Source organism: Corticium candelabrum, chromosome 7, assembly GCF_963422355.1.
Source record: "Corticium candelabrum chromosome 7, ooCorCand1.1, whole genome shotgun sequence".
Taxonomy (NCBI): domain Eukaryota; kingdom Metazoa; phylum Porifera; class Homoscleromorpha; order Homosclerophorida; family Plakinidae; genus Corticium; species Corticium candelabrum.
This window is the reverse complement of record NC_085091.1, coordinates 1,833,798-1,857,029: the sequence shown is the minus strand read 5'-3', so window position 1 is coordinate 1,857,029 and position 23,232 is coordinate 1,833,798. Positions and strand designations below refer to the sequence as shown.

The 23,232-nt window shown below is 41.5% G+C and overlaps 4 protein-coding genes across 4 annotated transcripts in view; all 4 read left to right on the top strand.

The window, feature by feature from the left end:
- Positions 1-343: 343 nt before the first annotated feature.
- LOC134181951 (COP9 signalosome complex subunit 4-like) lies at positions 344-10,905 on the top strand. The gene is made up of 5 exons (XM_062649246.1): positions 344-448; positions 730-1,035; positions 6,721-7,129; positions 8,064-8,350; positions 10,530-10,905. The coding sequence occupies exons 1-5, from the start codon at positions 368-370 to the stop codon at positions 10,746-10,748; spliced, it is 1,302 nt and encodes a 433-aa protein (XP_062505230.1). The 5' UTR covers positions 344-367; the 3' UTR covers positions 10,749-10,905.
- Positions 1,335-1,925, top strand: LOC134182335 (uncharacterized). The gene is made up of 2 exons (XM_062649733.1): positions 1,335-1,873; positions 1,915-1,925. The coding sequence occupies exons 1-2, from the start codon at positions 1,405-1,407 to the stop codon at positions 1,923-1,925; spliced, it is 480 nt and encodes a 159-aa protein (XP_062505717.1). The 5' UTR covers positions 1,335-1,404.
- LOC134182592 (uncharacterized protein K02A2.6-like) lies at positions 1,936-5,638 on the top strand. The gene has a single exon (XM_062650018.1). The coding sequence runs from the start codon at positions 1,963-1,965 to the stop codon at positions 5,470-5,472; it is 3,510 nt and encodes a 1,169-aa protein (XP_062506002.1). The 5' UTR covers positions 1,936-1,962; the 3' UTR covers positions 5,473-5,638.
- A 735-nt stretch (positions 10,906-11,640) lies between the features above and the next one.
- The window catches only part of LOC134182415 (intermembrane lipid transfer protein VPS13D-like), a 32,169-nt gene continuing 20,577 nt past the window's right edge, over positions 11,641-23,232 (top strand). Inside the window, exons 1-19 of the mRNA XM_062649817.1 lie at positions 11,641-11,899; positions 12,952-13,220; positions 13,331-13,411; positions 13,822-14,058; positions 14,396-14,446; positions 14,504-14,745; positions 14,943-15,111; positions 15,739-15,840; positions 15,902-16,777; positions 16,836-17,003; positions 17,297-17,350; positions 18,183-18,508; positions 18,569-18,700; positions 18,986-19,076; positions 19,137-19,236; positions 19,314-19,461; positions 19,702-19,805; positions 19,861-20,274; positions 20,560-22,909. Of these exons, the coding sequence (XP_062505801.1) occupies positions 11,803-11,899; positions 12,952-13,220; positions 13,331-13,411; positions 13,822-14,058; positions 14,396-14,446; positions 14,504-14,745; positions 14,943-15,111; positions 15,739-15,840; positions 15,902-16,777; positions 16,836-17,003; positions 17,297-17,350; positions 18,183-18,508; positions 18,569-18,700; positions 18,986-19,076; positions 19,137-19,236; positions 19,314-19,461; positions 19,702-19,805; positions 19,861-20,274; positions 20,560-22,909 (6,011 nt within the window). The 5' untranslated portion in view covers positions 11,641-11,802. The remainder of the gene's footprint in view (positions 11,900-12,951; positions 13,221-13,330; positions 13,412-13,821; positions 14,059-14,395; positions 14,447-14,503; positions 14,746-14,942; positions 15,112-15,738; positions 15,841-15,901; positions 16,778-16,835; positions 17,004-17,296; positions 17,351-18,182; positions 18,509-18,568; positions 18,701-18,985; positions 19,077-19,136; positions 19,237-19,313; positions 19,462-19,701; positions 19,806-19,860; positions 20,275-20,559; positions 22,910-23,232) is intronic.

Below are 23,232 nucleotides of genomic sequence, written 5' to 3'. Positions count from 1 at the left end.
CAAAGACAAACGGGAGGAGAAATGGTTATCCAATTATCTTGTAACACCAACGGATCAGCAACTGGAACCATTTAAGATAATTGGTATAACATGGTCCAACTGGAGCAGCTCTTAGTTCTCTAATGAGCACACCTGGTGTGACCTCTACTTCATTACTCACTTCCGAGTTTGCACCTACGGGGACTAGACATGTATGTACAGCTAATATTAATAGTGCAGTAATCGTATTTTGTCAAGTTTTACCAGTACCAAACTACAAAATTGAATGAACGTTTCATACACTGAGTCATTGTAGATGGAGTCTCGATTTATAATCGCCTCCATTTTGAATCGGCGCTACACGGGTCTGGGAGGTCGAGGCTAAGAAATGGTGTACAGTACAGTATCTACTGGAAAGAGCACTCTGGACACTCATTACTATTTTCAGATTTATGTCACCACTACAGTAGTAAGTAAATTAAATAAACATGTAAAATATTAAATGTAGACTTTCCTTTAATTTTAGAACTCTAGAAATAATGACAGGAACATCTAGACTAATTTAATCTTTCATTCATTGTTCAAAGTGGTACAAAGACATGAGACTTATGTCAGGCTATTATGTAGTCTTTATGTAGCAGTTCTATCTGATAGTACGTAACACAGCATACTCTATGCTTGCTGTATGTAAGCTGGTGCGCATGCATCAATCAATTTTATTGAAAACCCCGGATACTCTGGTTGTCACAGGAGATGGCGGAGCCAGTAAGGAAAAAGCTCGCTGCCGTGGCCGACAAAGGTGGCGCTCACAAAGACATGGTCGAGAAGTATCGTGGAGTGTTGGAAAACATTTTGAAAACTGGATCAGGACTAGGCGACGGTTTGAAAGCGTTCGCAGAGGCGATGGTGCAAGAGAATGTCAATTTGGTTGTGTCTCGTCCCATCCTGCATGACTTCTGCACTGGCCTCAGCTCGCTACCAGATGCCGTAGCCAAAGACGTGTCTCACTTTACTCTGGAACGACTGCAACCTCGAGCTATTTCATTTGAAGAGCAGGCAAGGCACTCTTACTGTTTGTCTGTGTCTCGTGTAGTTGATATCAAAAGATATATAATAGTTTATCAATGTGTGAATATTTCGTTAATTAAATATAACATTAATTTTAATAAAATGTATTAATATCAATAAACATTGACCAGATTATTTCCTATGATGCATTCACACTGACGGTCAAGTTAGTAGCCTTTTTTCCGGATACAACAGCCAATCATCATACATTTGTCTGACCAAATCATGGTTGTAGAGTAGTGGCCCGGCATATCCGGGGAACAGCAGTTGGGTAGCCGGGTACTGTACTTGTGCAACGGACGTGAGACTGGAAGTCTAACAGAGTATTACCGTGAGTACACAACACTGGCGACGAGGATGGTCGATCAAGAACCACAAGCTAGCAACGGCAGAGCACAGATAGCAGACGCACCCCGTGGACCACTGCTAGGGAAGCCGAGTCGCTACGTTCCGGGAGGAGATTGGCCAAGCTATACGGAACAGATGGATTTCTTCTTCGTGGCTAATGGTGTGTCAAACGCGCAGCACAAGAAAGCAATCTTGCTGACGAATGTTCCCACAGAAACATTCCAATTGATCAAGGACCTGTTGGCGCCAACACCACCTAGCGACGGCGGCGTCACATATGAACAGATCGTACAGGTGGTAAAGGACCACGTCAAGCCCGAACAATCTCCTCTCGTGAGTCGTTATGAATTTGACACTAGGGTGCGTAAATCTACGGAGTCGGTGAGTGATTTTGTCAAAGTCCTCAGGCACCTAGCAGCAAAGTGCAAATTCCACGATGACCAAAGAAATGAGCGTCTCAGAGACAGATTCATAGCGGGTATCAAAGATGATCGGATGTTGAGGGCGCTATTAGGAGAGACGTTGACTGACCTTACGTTTGACAAAGCCGTACAACGTTGTGTGGCAATGGAGCAAGCCAGTAGGGATGTGGAGACGCTCAGAGGAGAGGCAGGACTCCAACCACGACCACACGAAGGCACGGTCGGGATGGCTGAGGTTCATCAAATGACAACGGGATCAACCACATGTTATCGATGCGGAGGAGCACATGAAGCCAGAGAGTGTCGATTTAGAACAGCTACATGTTTTCGTTGTCAAAAACAAGGACATGTACAAAGGATGTGCAGGACCAAACCAGGTCCAAGAAAAGAAGTCCAATCTGACAAGGGACCAATTCGGAAGGAAAATAAGAAGAAACCAGCGATGAAATGCCTGGAAGCATGGGAGAAGGAGGAACATAGTGAGAGTGACAGTGACTTGTACAACTTGTTCAGTCTTGGAAGAAACCACGCCATGGAGGTACAGGTGCAAATTGAACGGAAACCCATTGTCATGGAATTAGACACTGGGGCGGCCGTATCAGTCATAAGTCATGAGGAATACAAGAGGAAACTAAGACAGCAGGTCTCCATCAAAGAGACAGATCTGTTGCTGCACACGTATACTGGAGAGACCGTCAAACCAATGGGAGTGTGCACAGTGAACGTAGAACATAATCACCAGAAACAACAGTTGCCCTTGTATGTACTACCCGGAAAAGGGCCAGCTCTTTTGGGACGAGAATGGCTGAAAGCCATCCGACTGCAATGGTCACTCCTCCATCTGAACGCAACTCAAGAACTAGAAGACCTGCTAGCACGACACCCCAATGTGTTTGGATTGGGGTTGGGGCGCATGAAAGGCATCAAGGCCCGAATAGCGTTGCGGAGTGACAGCACACCACGTTTTTGGAAGGCAAGACCGGTGGCTTTCGCGAGGAAGAAAGCCGTGGAGCAAGAACTAGATAGGCTGGAGTCTGAGGACGTGATAGAACGGGTACAGCACAGCGAGTGGGCGGCGCCAATAGTTACTCCTGTCAAGAAAGGAGGCAACGTTCGGATTTGCGGCGATTTTAAAGTGACCGTTAACCCACAGCTAGAGATAGACACCTACCCACTCCCTCGAATTGAGGAGATTTATGCAGGCTTGGGAGGAGGGAAACACTTCACAGTCATCGACCTGAAGCAAGCCTACTTGCAAATGGAGCTGCAAGAAGACTCCCAGTTGGCAATGACCATCAACACCCATAGGGGCCTGTATCGGTTCAAGCGCCTACCGTTCGGAGTAGCTTCAGCCCCAGCAATATGGCAACGAGCGATGGAACAAGTTCTGATGGGAATACCGGGCACCAGATGCTACCTGGACGATATCATCATCACGGGCCACACCCTAGAAGACCACTTGACCAACTTGGAGATGGTTCTTCATCGGCTGGAGGAGTATGGCTTGAAGGCTAACAAAGAGAAGTGCAAGTTCTTGAGCGATTCCGTAGAATATTGTGGCCACATAATATCGGCGAAAGGTCTACACACATCGGAAAAGAAGACACGAGCCATCACTCAGATGCCAGTACCATCTAGTATTCAACAGCTGAGGTCTTTCCTTGGAATGATCCAATATTACGCCAGATTCTTGCCAAATCTGTCGACGGAGCTTGCACCTTTGCATGACCTGTTGAAAAAGGACGCCCCGTGGGAGTGGGGTGAAGACCAGGGAAAAAGCTTCACCAAGGTCAAACAGATGTTGTTGCAAGATAGGATTCTCACACATTTTGATCCTGGGTTACCAGTAACACTTGCTTGCGACAGTTCATCCTATGGACTAGGCGCAGTCCTTTCACACATGTTTCCGGACGGTAGCGAACGACCCATCGCATATGCTTCCCGTTCTCTAAGCGGGGCGGAGAAACAGTATGCGCAAATAGAGAAGGAGGCGCTTGCACTTTACTGGGGAGTAAAGAAATTCAGACTGTATCTGGAAGGGCACCGGTTTACACTGATCACCGACCATCAACCACTGAAATTTATTTTGAGCCCTGACAAGGCTATTCCAGTCACCGCTGCAGCTCGACTACAACGCTGGAGTTTGTTTCTGGGAGCATTTACATACGACATCCAGTACCGGCCAACAGGGCAACATGCCAACTGTGATGGACTATCACGACTACCTGTGGATGACGAGATTCCAGATCGAACAGATGATACAGCCATTTTTTACAATAGCATTGTGGATACCTTGCCGGTTACAGCAAAAGATATTGAAAGGGCAAGCAGACAAGACCGCCTCATATCTCAGGTCATGGAGATGGTGCAGCAAGGAGGGCAGTCACTGGATACAGAAAAGGAACTGATCCCGTTCAACAGGAGGAGAAACGAATTGATTACACATCAGGGGGTCCTGATGTGGGGATCTCGAGTGGTGGTACCAACCAAGCTTAGAGCAAGGGTGTTGGAAACCTTGCATGAGGGCCATCCCGGGATGGTGAAAATGAAGGGTTTAGCTCGGTCATTCGTGTGGTGGCCGGGCATAGATGGAGACATTGAAAGAGAGGTTCGACACTGTGTAGGATGTCAAGAGAATGCGAGGACACCTGGTAGAGGGCCGCTCCATAGATGGGAGTACCCAGCTAAACCTTGGCAGAGGCTGCACGTAGATTTTGCAGGACCCCTCGACGGACAGATGTATCTTTTGGTCATCGATGCATACAGCAAATGGCCTGAAATTTTTTCCATGAGAAGCACCGTGGCTGAGGAGACAGTGGCAACTTTGCGGACATTGTTTGCTCGGTTGGGCCTACCTGACCAAGTAATATCAGATAACGGTCCACAGTTTACATCAGAGTGTTTCAGAATGTTCATGTGCAAGAATGGTATTCGACATGTCACGGGGGCACCATATCATCCCGCGACGAATGGTCAGGCGGAGCGTTTGGTGCAATCATTCAAGAGAGCCATGAAAGCAGAGAAAAGGGAGAGAACAGCACAACACAAACTGGATAGGTTTTTGCTTTCATATCGGAACTCCCCTCAGGCCACTACGGGACAGAGTCCGGCTCAGCTTTTGTTGGGTAGAAACATCAAGTCAAGACTGGACTTGGTTAAACCAAGTGTGGAACGGGAAGTCAACAGCAAACTGATACAAAACGAATATCGTCCGCCAAAGGGTTTTGCCAAAGGACAAGCGATCTGGTTTAGAAATTACCATCTGGGCCCCAAGTGGCTTGTCGGAACCGTCGAGGAGCAAACTGGACCGGTGTCCTACAGAGTGGCAACGCCTACCAGAACACACAGGTTACACGCGGACCAAATGAGATCAGGGCCACATCCTGAGGGAGTCCCTAGCAAGGATACAGGTTCAAAGACAGAAGAGGTAGCGTTGTCTCAGCCATTACCAGGGCGAGAGCCAGTAACTGGGCAAGAGGGGGAAACACAGACACAACAAGAAATGGACAGCAGACAGGAAGCTCCTAACGAATGTCAGATACCAGAGCCACCCACACCAGTACCAGAAGGAGGAAATGCCACATGTACCAGGTCAGGGCGGAGAGTACTACCACCCGCTCGCTTGGCAGAATATGTTACGGACTATGCAAAGTGATTGGTTGTTTTAGCACTAGTTTTAGCGCTGTTGGGTTGCGTTGTTTCAGAATAGCACAGGGGGTGTAGAGTAGTGGCCCGGCATATCCGGGGAACAGCAGTTGGGTAGCCGGGTACTGTACTTGTGCAACGGACGTGAGACTGGAAGTCTAACAGAGTATTACCGTGAGTACACAACAATGGTTATGTTCGACCGTGTACTGTGTAACTTACCAAATGGTTGGCACATCTGTCCAGGCAGCAAGGGCAGCCATTCAATGTCCGACATGACTGTCAAGCAAGGGCATATTCTAAGTGTAACTTAACGCTAGGTAGTATGCATGTGACGGGAATGTCTGCATGAGCATAAACTTTTTTTACCTAATCTAACACTTCCAGGGATTTCCAAAACAGCGCCCAGGGCAGCAATACGGAAAATGGGATTTTTATGGAAGAATGACCATTCTCAATTAGCACCCGGGCGGTTCATAGGAAACTCTGGAAATTGGCAGATTGACTTGAGTACCACAGAGTACGCAAGTGTGAGGCCCATCTTACAATGTCCTGCCTAGATACTTTATAAACTTACGAGTGCGACCAGACCTGGCAGCCTTCCTATGCTTCTTGTCAGGTGTTTCTTTAGAGGTTCCTTCTTTAATCCACAGTGTAAGACCGCTGTCCTGTTGTCAAACCTGTACGTACACTGTACTATAGTAACACACATTACTAATACAGTCTTGGAATATCAACCAACTTTGGGCCACGACGTTGAATCGTGCACCACAATCTTGATTCTCATTAGCGGCCCATGGGCTGTAAATAAGAACAGTTTCTAAAATATTACATAGTGGGCAGTCTTTTGGCTGGGCGCTGTTTGGAAATTCCCGGTAATTAGTGATATATACCATTGCTGCAAGCCAAAGTAGGATGTCTGATACTTTTTGTGGATGTCTGGTCAACCACGAGTCGCTATATCCTGCACTGTTTCGTAAATTACTCAGAGAGGACCCTTTAATCTTGACTGCATGTACATCGAGGATACTTATTTCATCCTTACAACAAGGGACTGTACCATGCGTGTCCCTTATTTTCGTCCTTACCTTTGCTTGTAAACATGCCTTTCAATTACTGATTGGTTCACTTGCAAAGCAGTTTTGTACCATATCATTATCAATAGCTGGTAGATCCACAATGTCAACGTACATCATGCAGTGGCCTTGCAAAAGGTCCTACCGCCAGTCCTGTAATAAATAACTTCAACTTCTGATAGGTTGCAACTCTGAGACAGCATTTGGCTGACATATACGAGAAAGAACAAGAATGGCGTGAAGCGGCTCAAGTGCTCTCGGGTATTCCCTTAGAAACGGGTCAAAAACAATACTCAGTGAACTACAAGATGGAAACATATTTGAAGATCGCGCGTTTGTACTTGGAAGACGAAGATCCAGTTCAGGCTGAAGCATACATCAACAGAGCATCTCTCTTGCAGAACGACACAACCAACGAACAGCTTCATATAATGTACAAGGCGTGTTATGCACGAGTTTTAGATTACAGGAGGAAGTTTATTGAAGCTGCTCAGCGTTACATGGAACTGTCGTATAAGAGTGCGGTTCATCCGGACGAGTGCATGCAGGCTCTGCAGAATGCTCTACACTGTACTATCCTTGCATCAGCGGGTATGTTTTTTGCTGTTGTTTTTTCTGTGTAGCACGTGTAACGTTTGTGTGTCTGTTTGGTTGGGTTTGTGCTCGTTGATAGTTGACTTGTTCTGTTGTTTGTTTGTGTTAAGGGTATGTGTTTGTATTCTGTGTTTGTTATTGTTTATTGTTTATTCATTTGTTTTGCTTGTTTGGCTGCTTTTTATTTGCTTGTGTAGCTGTTTGTTTGTATGTGTCTGGTTGTCTGTCTATCTTTCTGTTGTCTGTCTGTCTGTTTGTTTGTCTGTTTGTCTGTCTGTTTGTCTCTGTCTGGTTGTTTGTCTGTCTGTTTGTCTGTCTGTCTCTGTCTGTTTGTCTGTCTGTCTCTGTCTGTTTGTCTGTCTGTCTATTGTCTGTCTGTTGCTGTCTACCTGTCTGTCTGTTTGTTTGTGTGTTTCTTTGTTTGTTGTCTGTTTGTGTGTCTGCCTATTGTCTGTCTGTTGCTGTCTACCTGTCTGTCTGTTTGTTTGTGTGTTTCTCTGTTTGTCTGTCTGTTTGTTTGTCTGTCTATTGTCTGTCTGTTGTCTGTCTGTTTGTTTGTGTGTTTCTCTGTTTGTCTGTCTATTGTCTGTTTGTCTGTTTGTCTGTTGTCTAGCTAGCTGTCTGTCTGTTTGTTTGTTTGTCTATCTATTGTCTGTCTGTTGTTTGTCTATTTGTCTTTGTCTGGTTGTTGTCTGTCTGTCTGTCTGTCTGTCTGTTTCTGTTTGTTTGTTTATTGGTTTGTCTGTATTTCTCTCTGTTTATGTCTAACCTCTACATGGTGTATACTTCACACCAGTAAATTAGTAAATGTATGTGTAATTAATATCTCTGTACTGCTTCTAACTATACTTCTGTGTGTATTATTCTTGTGTGACCTGTACACTTTAGATCTCAGCATTATCATGTTTGCTGTATCCATCACTGTACCTAGGTCAGAGACGATCTCGAATGTTGGCATCTTTGTTCAAGGACGAGCGTTGTCAACAGTTTCCAGCACACGGTATTCTAGAAAAAATGTATCTCGATCGCATCATTCGAGGTCCCCAGCTGCAAGAGTTTGCAGCAATGCTGCAACCACATCAGAAAGCGGTGACGGCTGACGGTACGAGTATTCTTGACCGAGCGGTCATCGAACACAACATTCTGTCTGCCAGCAAACTGTACAACAACATAACGTTTGAGGAGCTAGGACGGTTGCTCGACGTCTCACCAGCGAAAGTAAGTTGTGTTATGGATTTGAATAAGAAAGAAAGTTGTGTTATGGATTTGAATAAGAAAGAAAGTTGTGTTATGGATTTGAATAAGAGAGTTTTGTTTATGAATATGAAAACTATGTGGAGTTGACATGACACTCATGTACAACAGACTGTAAATACCAGGAATTTTCAAAACAGTGCCCAGGGCAGTAATATGGAAAATGGGATTATTATGGACGAAAATCCGTTCTCTATAAGTGCCCGGGCGTTTCGTAGGAAACTCTGGAAATTGGCAGATTGACTTGGGTACGACAGAGTAGGCAAGTGTGAGAACCATCTTGCAACGTCCCGGCAGTCTTTATAAATTTAGGAGTGCGACCAGTCCTGACTGCCTTCCTATGCTTCTTGTCAGGTGTTTCTTTAGATGTTCCTTGTTTAATCTACTGTGTAAGACCGCTGTCTGGTTGCCAAACCTGTATGTACACTGTAGTGTAGTATAGTAATGCACGTTACTAATACAGCCTTGGAATATCGACCAACTTTGGGCTGCAACGTTGAATTGTGCACCACAATCTTGATTCTCATTAGCGGCCCATGGGCTGTATATGATTGCCCAGTGGGCGATCTTTTGGCTGGGTGCTGTGTTCAGAAATTCCTGGTACATGTTGTGGTGACTAGGCTGTACCGAAAAATATTGGATTGAGGTAACTCACCCACTTGTGTTTGCAAGGCCACTCAGTTTTGTCTTTCATGTTTGAGTTTTGGTAATCAAACTTTTCTATTTACTTTTGCGTATTTATGAGAGAGTCACGAGTCTGTGAACGATGGAAATGTTCTTTACGTTTATACGAACTGCAGTCTTAGTAGTCTTGGACATGATATTTGGGTAGACGATGTCATCAACAAGCGAACAATCACCAGTTTCATTTTGTCCGAATAGAGTGCTGAGTTGGACGATGATGTGCAGCTTCATGCTGTGGATATGTGACACAAAGTGTGGTGTTTCATGTGGTGTAGTTTGTCGTTTCTTGTTGAGTTGTTAATGACGTTGATTATAGTGATTTGTTGCTATGTGAGCCTGGTTGTTGTCAGATTGTGTGTCTAAAGCGTTAGGAACAAATGCGCTGAGACGTCTTTGTGTGTGCTTGGTATTGAAGTGAGTAAACAACTAGAAGCCATCTATGATGGGACTACTTGGCTGTGTGCTTTCTGAGGTAGATCCTGGGGTGTCAGTTTGAAATTTGTGACAATGACCCTGAATGCCCAATTTTGAACTCGTCTCAGAGTTGGGCAAGATTTTCGTATTTTGGAAATTTTATGTTGATATGTTGAGTCATTCTAAAGATATCGTGTTTACACATGCACACACACACACACACACGTGCACGCACACACACACACACACACACACACACACACACACACACACACACACACACACACACACACACACACACACACACACACACACACACACACACACAATGGCAAATGGATAAGGAGCTGGCGTTAAATGGTAATGCCCCCAGCCAGATGACTGGGTTCCTGTGCACTACGCAGGAGCTATGGGCCGTCCTAAGCAATCTCTTGGAGCGTGGCCAGGTGCTCGCAGAAGCACCGACTGCAACCCCAACTGTGGTGTGAGCACTTGAAGTCCCACCCGGACCCCAGTGGCTGATGGACTTTGTCGTAGTTGAGGCCTTTGCCACCACAGTCAAAGACCAGGTACTCATTTATGCTCCTGAGTCGAGAGAGGCAATTGTGTGTAAGTTTCTTGCCCAAGGAAATTATGCCATAGCTCGCCATCACTGTGACTTGAACCTTCAACCCTGCAAGGTCCCGAATGTAATCACTTCATAAGATGACTCTCTAACCAACTGAGCTATCGCAACACACACACACACACACACACACACACACACACACACACACACACACACACACACACACACACACACACACACACACACACACACACACAAACAAACAAACACACCTGAAAATATTGCAACCTTACTTCGAGAGAAACGTTTGCCTGTCCACCCAATTTCTCTGAAATGTTACCAAAATTCAACATTTTTTCAGTACAGTACCTTGCATCTACTACATTGGCTTGTATAGCACAGCAATTTCGGTATTAAATCATTACTGTATCTAATAGGCTCGAAATAGTGATCTATCCACATTTTGTGTATTTTCAGGCTGAGAAGGTTGTGTCTCAGATGATCACGGAAGGCCGGATGAACGGCACTATCGATCAGATCGACGGTATCATTCATTTCGAAGCTCGAGAGCCACTACCGGCGTGGGACCGACAGATCGAGAGTCTCTGTTACCAGGCAAATGGAATTCTCGACAAGATCAGTCAACTAGCACCCGAGTGGACGACGAGTGCGTTAGACTCACACATGGTTAGCTAGAATGATTGACGTTTTATCGTACGTCGGTCTGTAAACCTTTGAATGATGCTATCGCTGTACATGTGTGACTCAAATGGTTTGCTAATGTTTCAGACTTGTTGAAGCTTGTGTATTGCCGTTGTCGCATTTGTTAATTAATAATAATGATTACAATATGTACCATTGCACTGCCATTAGTATACTTGATTAATTAATTAATATATTAAAATTTAAAATTTAATATTTTTGTTAAAATTAATTAATTTATATTGAAACTAAAGATTCAATAATTTAAAATACTAAAATTTATTTATTTATTAATTGAAATTAAAGATGTAATATTTTTAAATTAATTAATATATATTAAAATTTGAAATGCAATTTGTTAAAATTAATATATATTAAACTTAAGATGCAAAAATTTCAATTAATTAATATGTATTAAAATTTAAGATGCAAAAATTTCAAATTAATTAATTTGTATTAAAATTTAAGATGCAATAATTTGTTAAAATTAATCATTTATATTACAATTTGAAATGAAATAATTTGTTAAAAATTTATTAATTTATATTAAAATTTAAGATGCAATGTTTATTAAAATTAATGTATTCAATTTCAAAATGCAATAGTTTGTTAAAATTAATTAATTTATATTGAAATTTAAGATGCAATATTTTAAAATTAATTAGTATAAATTAAAATTTGAAATCCAATGATTTGTTATAATTTATTTATTTATATTAAAATGTAAGATGCAGTAATTCTAACTTAATTGTTATGTTAAATTTAAGACGCGATAAAGTTAAAAATGCAATAATTAATTTAATTATGTAACATACGGGCTTGCCATTATTATCAATCATACCAGTAGACTTATTATCCGGGACCTTCGGTAGCGCAATGGCGTGGGCGTGTTCAATAAAAGTGGCTGTTGTGATCCTTGTAGTCGATTGGTGTCATTGCGTTTCCTGAAAAATTTATTCTGTTTTCAAGCTTATATTACTAATCACTAACGGCAATTGTTGCTACGAGGTTCCCGTATGAGGTGCTGACAAGAAGTTGAGGCAAGAAGATGCTTGAGGGCCTGGCAACGTGGGTATTGAATACCTATCTGGGAAAGTATGTGGAGAACTTGAATACGGACCAACTTTCAATTGGAATTCTAAATGGTAAGGTCTGAAATAAGACAAGACGATGTGGTGACGTCATCAATCGTGTGTAGATGATGTTGCATGCGAGCATCAGATATTAGTTACAATGTTGCCGAATTTTTTAGACAGAAGTATGAAATATACACAAAGACATCTAGAGCATGTTTTGCGTAAAAATATTTATAGTAATTTATTTCTAAATGTTTATATTATTAAACATTATTTTAATTTTTATATTAATTAATTTTTTAATATTTATATTACTAAATATCATTTTAATTTTTATAGTAATTAACTTTTTAATATTCATAATAATTTATTTTAAAAATATTTATAGTAATTAATTTAAAATATTTATAATCATTTATTTTAAAATGTTTATATCATTAAATATTATTTTAATTTTTATACTAATTAATTTTCTAATATTTATATTATTAAAGATCATTTTAATTTTTAAAGTAATTAACTTTTTAATATTTACAATTTTATTTAAAAAATATTTATACTAATTAATTTAAAATATTTGTAGTAATTTATTTCAAAATGTTTATATTATTAAATACCATTTTAATTTTTATAGTAATTAACTTTTTAATATTTATATTATTAAATATCATTTTATTTTTATAGTAATTATTTTTTAAATATTTATTTAGAAATAAATTACTATAAATATTTTAAATTAATTACTTTAAATATTTTAAAAATAAATTATTATAAATATATTATTAAATATTATTTTAATTTTTATAGTAATTTTTTAATATTTATAATAATTTAGCTTAAAGTATTTCTAAAATATTAATAATAATATAATAATTAATTTAACAATTTATATAATATTTTATACTGTTTAAATGTTTATAATACCACACATTTAATCATAAATAAGGTTATATTTAGCACTTTTCAGTTTGTTTGGCTTGTGTGAGTCGAGGTGGATATTTTGAGTGACCATGCAAGGTATGACGTTTGGTGCTAGTAAGTTTAGATGCAATTAATACTTCGTCTATTGTATGTCGATCTGAGATGCAAAATTATAATCAAAAGGTAATTGTGTTATAAAGGGAATGTCGAGTTGGAAAATCTGCCACTGAGAAAGGATGCACTTCGAGCTCTCAACTTGCCAGTTGAAGTAAAAGCAGGTTTCATTGGGAAGCTTCAACTGCAGATACCCTTGAGGAGGATGAAGAGTGAGGCCTGGGTGATCAGAATCAGTCACCTCTATGTGGTAGCCGGTCCTCCTCTCGACACCACGTATGACGAGGAAACAGAAAAGGAAATGTTTGAAGAAAGGAAACAAGCAGAACTGAAGTCGCTGGAAGAGAAATGGAAGGTCAGTTTGTAGGATTCTTTGTTTATTGTTGGGCAGTTATATATGTATTTGCTGATATTAATTTACATGGAAAATGGTGTAATCATGGTTGTTGTGTTGTTGTATGTTAGGCTGGACGTCAAGTGAAAAGCACTGGGTTTTGGTCAGCACTGACTAGCTCGGTTGCAAGTAGCATCGGAGAAAACCTGCAGGTAGCAAGTGCCACAACTTATCTGCTTGTTTGTCTATCTACATCTGTCTGGCTGATTGTTTGTTTGTTTCTTTGTCTGGCTGATTGTCTGTTTTGCTTGTTTGTTTGTGTGGCTGATTGTTTGTTTTGATGATTGTTTGTTTGTCTTGATGATTGTTTGTTTGTTTGTTTGCCTGACTGATTGTTTATTTGTTTGTTTGTCTGACTGATTGTTTGTTTGTTTGTTTGGCTGATTGTTTGTTTGTTTCTTTGTCTTTTTTGTCTGGCTGATGTTTGTTTGTTTGTTTGTTTGTTTGTTTGTCTGTCTGATTGTTTGTTTGTTTGTTTGTCTGGTTGATGTTTGTTTGTTTGTTTGTCTTTTTTGTCTGGTTGATTGTTTGTTTGTCTTGCTGATTGTTTGTTTGTTTGTAGCTCATTGTTGATGATATGCATTTTCGCTATGAAGACAGCACTATTGATCCATCTCATCCTCTTGCTGTGGGAGTAATGATCAAGAAGCTAGCTGTTCAAAGTACAGACGAGGAGTGGCAGCCCAAGTTTGTTACCGGAGCATCTATGATGCACAAACTGGTTGAGTTGGAGCAACTGGCTGTGTATTGGGATGTCGACGCTGCTCTGGTTGGTGACGTTCCAGTTATGGAGCTCAAAGTAAATTTGTAGTGGTTGAGAAGTGAAATATGCAAACTTTGGCTTTTCTTGTGGAAACACTTGATGTCTCATAGTCAAACGTATTTTGCTTACTTGCATCCCTGTGTAACTGTCAACTGTCTATGTGTCTGGCTAAGCGTTTGCACTTGTTCGAGTCCTTGTTGCCGTATTTGGTTTTGGCTTTACTTGCTTTCAACTGCGGTTGAGCTGCTTGTGTGCCTGTCTGTGCGCATATGTTTGCCTGCCTACAATTTTGTGGGTTTTTGTATAGCATTTGTTTGGTTATTATTTTACTTACTACGTTTGCAGGATTATCATATTTGAACTTGTGTGACAGGATGCTCTCAATAGAACAGTTTTTAGAAAGGGAACGACTGTTGAGTTCAATGTATGTACAAGTAGCAATATGCCTTCACAGTGGAAATCGACTGTTTATTTTATTCAGAAACATGATTTTATTCTGGAGCCGGTGAGTGCTTGCGTTCGTCTCATTCGTGACTACTCACCGAAACCGTTACGTTCAACGGACAAGCCGAGGTTCCAAGTTGAGTTTGAATTGGAAGAGATTCCCATCTGTTTGTCAGACCAGCAGTATCATGGCACCTTGAGAGTTATGGAAGCTTTCAATTATCATAACCAAAAGAGAAAGTACCGGAAATGGAGACCCACAGTACCAATGAAGTCAAAGTAAGCAAATTTTGTATGTCTGTCAGAGATATATATGCATGAATGCATGAAAGCAACTAAAAGTGTTGAGTAAATTGCTCACAAATGCAATAACTTATTGTAGGTGATCTATATGTATGTTGTTAAATTTTTGTGGGTCTTTCTCTGTCTTTCTTATTGAGACCGATTGCTAATTATGTTGTTTTGACATATTGCAGTGCTTTACTGTATTGGCAGTTTGCTATCTTTACGATTCTGGAGCCAATACGAGAGAGGAGTGGACGTAGAAGACTTGATTTCTTTTTGAGTAGAGCTCGGAATAATGTCCTTTATGTGACGAAATATGAACAGCAACTCACCAAGGGGACGGTTGATGCAGTAGACAAGGTTTGAGATATCAATTGGGTAATTGTAAATTAATGTGGTATGCAATAATGGTAGAGAACTATGACATAGCAAAAAAAGTGTCTCGAAATGGAGGCATGGTTGGTTTTAGTGAAATGAAGTGACCTTAGTCAGTTGTATTGTTTGCAAACAGTTGAGCTTTAGTCACACACACACACACACACACACACACACACACACACACACACACACACACACACACACACACACACACACACACACACACACACACACACACACACACACACACACACACACACACACACGTGCACATGCACACACACGTGCACATGCACACACACGTGCACATGCACACACACGTGCACATGCACACACGTGCACATGCACACACATGCACGCATGCATGCACACGAACACACACACACACACACACACACACACACACACACACACACACACACACACACACACACACACACACACACACACACACACACACACACACACACACACACACACACACACACCAACTACTGTACGCTCTTGTTGCGCATACACACATCAAGGCTTAACTTAATTGCACAATCAAATTACATAAAATCAAGTGTTTTGATGATGGATTTTACCTCTTTGATGACATTTTTGTAGGAGGTGCTTGACAGAATTGAACAAGAATATTCAGTAGAAGAAATCGTCATACTTCGAAGCATCGTCTATGAAAGAATCAAACGTGAAGCCGATCTAGCCAAAGTTTGTTGCCTTCCTATTGATGTGATTGTCAATTGATTGAACTGTGTGTTTGCTCTTTCAGGCTCAAGCAGACGCCGAAGGCCAAACCAACAGTTTGCTGCAACGTTGGTTTCCTGGTTGGACAGGATGGGTGGCATCGACACCACAAGCAGATACCTCAGGCAATCACCAGGCTGAGAGCACAGCGACAGCTCTCGAGGACGAACTTGTCAGCGTGGATATGTCTAGTGCAGATGAGAGTATCTTCAAGAGAGACAGTGTGTTTGCACATGTGTTGTGTAAACTGAAAGGCGGGTACCTCAAACTGAAGTCCTTCGGCTCCGCGTTGCCAGAGATGACAGAAACAGGTGGAGAACGGGTTTTTGGAGAGCTACGGTTCTCGGAACTGAGGCTCAGTGTTGAGACACGACTTCGCAGTAACTCATTGTCAATTGATCTCTCACTTCACAGTCTCTGCCTGTGCGACAGAGTGACCCAAGGTAGTCTCTTTCCTGAAGTGATTAAACCACAGCGGAAAGACACAACAGATTTTGAGAGCATGGGGCGTTTTCAGAGACTTTACACGGTTGAAGAAACCGGTAACCATGGAGACAGGCTGTTTCATTTAACGTATGAGAAAAATCCTATGCACTCAAATGCCGATTACCATTTGGCCGTGTCTGCATTACCACTTGATTTAGTTTACAACAAGATGTTTATTGATCGAGTGAAAGCATTCTTTAGTCCATCGGATGTTCCAACAAAGGCTCGGTTATATCAATTGGCCAAACGCCGCTACGAAGAACTGAAAACGCAGACGAAGGCCGAACTGAGGCAGACATTCAATGAGTGGACACATGCGGAACTGAAAGAGGCAAAGACATGGGATATTCAACTGAGTATAGATGCACCACACATTATTTTCCCTGAGAGTTTTACTGATATGAGTCTACCAATGGTGCGCCTTATGTGATGATACCAAATGGTTTAAGTACGTGAATGTGCTGGTGTTGTAGGTGGTTTTGGATTTGGGTCATTTCTCATTTGGAAACTATGTACCACCTACAGAGGATGTAACTCCAAGTGTAGAGCATGTGAATGATGAAGTGGAAAGCGAGTGTGACTCTGACAGTAAGGAGTTCACGACAATTGTGTTTGTTAGTGTGTGTGTGTGTGTGTGTGTGTGTGTGTGTGTGTGTGTGTGTGTGTGTGTGTGTGTGTGTGTGTGGTGTGTGGTGTGTGTTTGTGTGTAAGAATGTATGCATCTGCACCTCCTACAAACTTCTGGACACGTGAGGGTCTATTTTTCTCTTTCAATGGTTGTATACTGGCACAAGCAAGAATCTCTTCCACCATCATCCCTATTTGCTTATTTTAAATGGAGTAAAATGGCATGTCAAGATTTTTTGAACTCTTGGATGGCAACATTGTGGAGACCGTTTGCACGTATGGATTGTGGAAAAATTGTTTTTCATAGTTTGTTGTGAAAGTTGAGACATTGTGGGTTTCAGTATCTAGTTGCAGATGTTTGGTGAGAGTCGAATCAACTCTTTTACTAAAAAACATATATATGAACGTCTATATTTTGTCTGTCTGTCTGTCTGTCTGTCTGTCTGCCTTTCTGTCTGTCTGTCTGTCTGTCTGTCTGTCTGTCTGTCTGTCTGTCTGTCTGCCTGTCTCAATACATATATTTTCCATTTAGATCAACTGTTTACATCATGAGCAATCTAACACAACAAGACCATTATGGTCTTGAAGCATACAAATTTTGCTGTGCAAACTACATTTTGACGTTCTAATCTCGCTATGCTAATGAGTTTGTTTGAGACTACTTTTGCATTGCAACACTGCAGAGTCACTGAAATAATTGATTGCCACTTGGTCTTGAAGTCAGTCTCATTTCGCCTTCCTTCTTCATCCCTTGCACTCTTTGCCAGCTTGTTCAAATATCTAACTGCTTGTTTGCCCCAACAGCCAAAATGTTTGAAAACAAGAGGAATGACCAATGGGCAGGACCTTTCTGGCAGCAGCTCAGAATTCTATTTTGCCTCTTTCTTCTTCTCCCGTTTTATTTCTGCTACTCCTTCTCTGGAGGCTGCCTTCACTGAGTCCAAACACCATGGATGAGCCAATGACGCATCTAATTCGATGTCTGCACCTGAATCTGGGTCAAAAACGAGGATGTCCGACCTCTTGTCACTGTTGGCGTACCTGTATTGTGGCTCTAGTTTGTGCTGCAAGTTGAGTTGAGAAAGGCTTATACCATGCTGACACAATTGAGTTGTGAGTGTGCACTGGACCACCCCCAGTCTTACAAGTGATTAGATGGTATCCTTGGATGCCCAGTTCTTTGCCAATCACAGCAACTGCTCGATGCAAGAATGTCTGTCTGTCTGTCTGTCTGTCTGTTTGTTTCTTTCTTTCTTGTCTGTCTATCTGACTGCACGCTTGCTTGTCTGTTGATCTATGCCAACTGTTTTGCCACTTTTGTTTCATTACCGTTCTATGTTGTCATAACTACAACATTTATTCCGCGCTTAGATGACGTTTCATTTGAAACACCACCATCTACTCCTCCTAGTGAGGCAGATATCACTGATGGCCCTTCCTTCATGTCTGTTCAAGGAACTCTTGAAGGAGCAAAAAGGGTTTTGCAGTCAAAGGGAAAGAAGAAAGATCCTTACAACAGGTAAGACGTTAAACTTTAGTCTGTCTCTGTATATCATCGAATGCTCATGTCTTTGTGCAGGTACACTATAGAAGCTGCTGATCTGCAGATTTTAGTTGGACTAATGAGAGACGATTGGAAACAGGCACATTCGAAGGGAGTAAGTCCCCTCCATGTCGTTGACAAGTTTACTATTTCACTCCAGCTGGAAAGGTGAGCACATTTATTAATAATTGAATGTTTTGTTATCTTTTATTACAAATTGAGATAGACAGGTGGCCTCTGTGTATGTGGTTGTGTGTGTGTGTGTGTGTGTGTGCACGCGCGTGCATGTATGTGTGTTTGTGTGCACATGCGTGTGTGTGTGTGTGTGCACGCACGTGTGCATGTATGTGTGTTTGTGTGTGCGCATGCATGCGTGCGTGCGTGTGTGTGTGTGTGTGTGTGTGTGTGTGTGAACAAAAAATCCATTTTCCACATTTGTATATTATTATCTAGACGTCTTTCATTCAGCACTGACCCTGGTCATCCAAATGCAACAGCATATGGTAACCTCCCTAATCTTGTAGTCCACGTCGATGAAGCAAAGGTAATAGCGATGCATCTTGCTGATGTTTGATTCAAATGTCTGTTTATCATACAACTATAGATCCAAGCTATAACCAATTGCATAAAGAGCATCAGCGAATCTCCAGTTGGTGATCAGCTTACCCAAATTGCTTTACAGAATGATGTGGGTGATAATGAGGGTATGGCTATTGTCTTGTTTGTGTTATGTTTGTAGCAGCTGAGTAGGTTGTAGGTCTTCATTCGTTGTGTATTATAGGCTCCTATGCTAGTTCACTGGATACAAGCGGTTGGGGTCACGGTATAGATGACAGTGATGATGAAGAAGCCTTCTATAGCTTGCTTCCGAGTGCTTCAATTCGATCAACTAGACGTTTACAGAGCTGCGGACCTGCTCCAGCGAAGAGGTAAGGGAACGTCGAATATGTCACAATACGTCTACTCACACTGGTGGGTACTGTTAGTATCCGTCGATTACCTTTGCTGCATGACATTGTGGTGGATCAATTTATTATTGTATTTTGTGTGTTGTCAGCAAAGATTATGCCTTTTTGGGTTGTCTTTTGCTAGTAAAATGTTTGTTTGTATGGTTTTACGCTATATAGCATCTTTGTTAATACTGTATTGAAGGCTGTTTGCTACCTTAGGGAGCAAAAACTGTCCGACGTAATTGATGAGACGATGGTTGAAAGTCGAATGCTTGTGGCTCGTTTCGCTATCGGTGAAGTCAATATAGGTCTAAACAGTCGCGGTAAGAAACTTGTGCTTTGAATTTCTAAACCGTCAGGAATGAAAGTGTGCTGTAGGTCGTCCTATCTGTGAGTTGCGTATTCCTGGACTTCGTCTCAATGTAGTCCAGAGACCTTATAACACACACATCTTAGCGGTTGTGCAAGACCTTCTCATGGTCGATGCTTTGCAGAAGTTTGGAGGAGAATATGAGCTGCTCATTTCATCATGTTCTGACTTAGAGCCGACACAACTTGCTAACCTGTCTAGTATTGAAGTGATTAGTCCTGTTGAGAGTCGACAGAGTTTTCAGAGTCAAGTGTCTCCTGGTGTTAATGTTTATGAGGCTGGAGTGCCTGATAATGTGGATGATGCCTTGGTTTCTCTTGAAGTGAATCAAGTAGTTGCTTCATGTCCAGATGATGTAGTGCTGCCAGGGAAAGGAGCACGACGAGCTGTTTCACTGAATGTGAAAACATTAGATATCATTGGTAGGTGTTTGTATTTCATTGTTGTGGGCACATGCGCGTGTGCACACACACACACACACGCACGCACACACACACACACACACACACACACACACACACACACACACACACACACACACACACACACACACACACACACACACACACACACACACACACACACACACACACACACATGCACACACGCACACAAGCACACACACTTTATTTTGTTTGGTTTGTATATGTATTGTTAGTAGATGTTGTGAATGTGAGTTGTTGACGTATATTGTTATGTTGTCTTAGCCAACCAGGAAACTATAGTTGAGTTGATGGGATTTTTCAACTGTGCTTTTCCTGACAAAGACAAGGATGAAGCATCTTTAACAACTAATTGTTCAAGTGTGCATCATCCACATCAACAGGAAACGTCAGAAGTAACTGAGGCAGTAACGACTGACATTGCAGCAGAATTTCACTGTCTTAAATTGCTGTTGGTGAGAGACGAAAATCGGGTTGGAAGTCAAAGCTTTGGCCTTCCCAATGGTAGAAAAGTAGCTTCAGTCTGTCTTAATGACTTGTGTCTTCATGCGTCATTGGGAAGCGAAATAAAAGTCACCGGTTCTGTAGAAGGAGTTGAAGTGCTAGATAGTACCCCTGAAGGCTGGTTACACAGAGAAATATTCAAAATTGGTGTTATTCCTGGTAGGAGATCAATAGTGCTATCTGAAAAGGAAGATGAGGAGGGTCCACAACGAGCTTTCTCGTTTGAATTAAGCAAACAACAGAGCGATTATGATCAAACGATCTCAGAAGTTTCTGTGAAAGCTCAGTTGGCTGCATTGCATTATCTGCACACACAGACTTTTCTTAATGAGATTCAACTTTGTGCATCAGATTTTCAGCACTTTACGTTGGAGTTAGCCACATCTATTCGTACTGCAGCTGCTGGTGTTGCAATGGGAATTGTTGGTCAGAAAGAGACTTTAAAGGGAGGTGTTAATTATTTATCTAAATCACTTGCTGGTTATTCTTTGGATGAGACAGATGGGTTGCTTGCTGAAGACACATTTGATGGAATTAGCAAGGCAGAGGTCTCAAGCAAAGTGTTTCTCTATATTAGTATTGGTAGTCCTGTTTTGTTGGTACCGAGAGGGTCAGATAGTGAGGAGATGTTTATTGCTCATCTCGGTCATATTACTGCTTCAAATAGCTTTGTACAAGAGGATGATCAGGTAGGAGAGGTTGACAGGCTAGCAGTGACAGTCAAGGATATGCATTTGTTTAGCTGTCAAATAAACACAAACGAATGGCAGCAGATGTCATCTATGGAGATGGCCCTAAGTGTTAAAGATAGAACAGAAATTCTGCATGATACAACTCTTAAACTGACAATTAATCGATCAATTCAGCCCATTATGTTGGAAAATGATGATGTTATCACACTTCCTGATGCAAAGGACCAACAAGTTTATGCTTCTGCTATTGCCCCTTTATATGTGTCTGGAGAGATGACAACTCCATTGAAAGTGACGTTATCAAAGCCAGTCTTTAAGCAAGCATTAGCAACTCTTGATTTTGTGACAGGAGACAAAACTAAAGAGAACATGGACAGGTCGATGGCATCATCAAAGTTTAATGACAAAGAAGAGACCAATGCAGCTGCAGCAAATGATCAAGACTCCAAATTTCATCCACTTGTTGCTCAGTTTGCAATTCCTGAGGTTTCGTTGATTGTACGTGGGACTGTAGCATCAAATCAGGGGTCTGCATTGATGGATGAAGACATTGTAGAAGTCTCACTTGAGCACTTCTCATTAATGGCTGAGAAACGGGAACAGTTCATAACGCAATTAGAGGTGAAACTTCATGGGCTTCTCGTCAAAGATTTGATACAACAAAAGGACACAAAGTATGATCACATTATATCATCATATCTTGGTGTTGATCATGGCAATGCATGTCCCTCACCGTTTCCGTCTATACAACGACCATTTGGCTTTCATTCTTTGAGTCAGTCTTTGCTAAAACAGTCTGTCAACATGTTTCATTCACTACCAGCTGCTTCTTCTTCTCCAATTAGGCGACCTCAAAACAGGGGATTGTCTGCACTAAGTGGGCAAATGCGGGCATCTCCTATTGGAGAGCCATCAAATGTCAAACAATCAGATCATGGGAGGGAGCTTGATCTAGTCAATGTTAACGTGCTGCTTGTTGATAAACAGTCACCAAAATTTGTAACCAAATATGAGTCTGTCAATCGGTTTGTTGATGTGGATTTCAATGTACTTGATGCTGTTGTCAACTTGCAGACATGGGTGATTCTGTTTGATTTCTTTGGCATTGGTGTTCCAGATCAAATGAATGTTAGCAGCTCAAATCCTCGTCATCCAGCTGATAAATCATCTACAACAGATGCTCCTTTCCAACCGAATGTTGCAGCAATTCCACCAGATAAACCCAATATGAATATTGCTGTTCGGGCAAATGCTTTAACACTAACCTTGAATAAGTCTCAATATCCTCTGGCTAAGGCATCTCTGTCAGGTCTTCAAGCTACAGTGTTGTCAAGAAAAACAAATAATTGTATTTCTGGTATGCTGAAATCTCTCTCTTTGCGTGATGTGTCTCCTAATGGTGACATTTATAAGGAAAGGTAAGACTTGCAGCCAGATTTATTAGGAGATTGTAGCTGAAAGTGACCATGCAGTTATATAGGAAATTTAGAGAATTGGTTACTAGTGTGCAGGTGACTCACAAAAACAATAACTGAATGAATGAAGACGCAATCAGAATATTAGTGTAGACAGATAAGCACGTGCGCACACGCATGTGCACACACACACATGCACACACACACACACACACACACACACACACACACACACACACACACACACACACACACACACAAGGAATAGACATATAAGACTGACCTACAGACAGATAGAGAGATAGATAGATAGACTGACAGGGAGC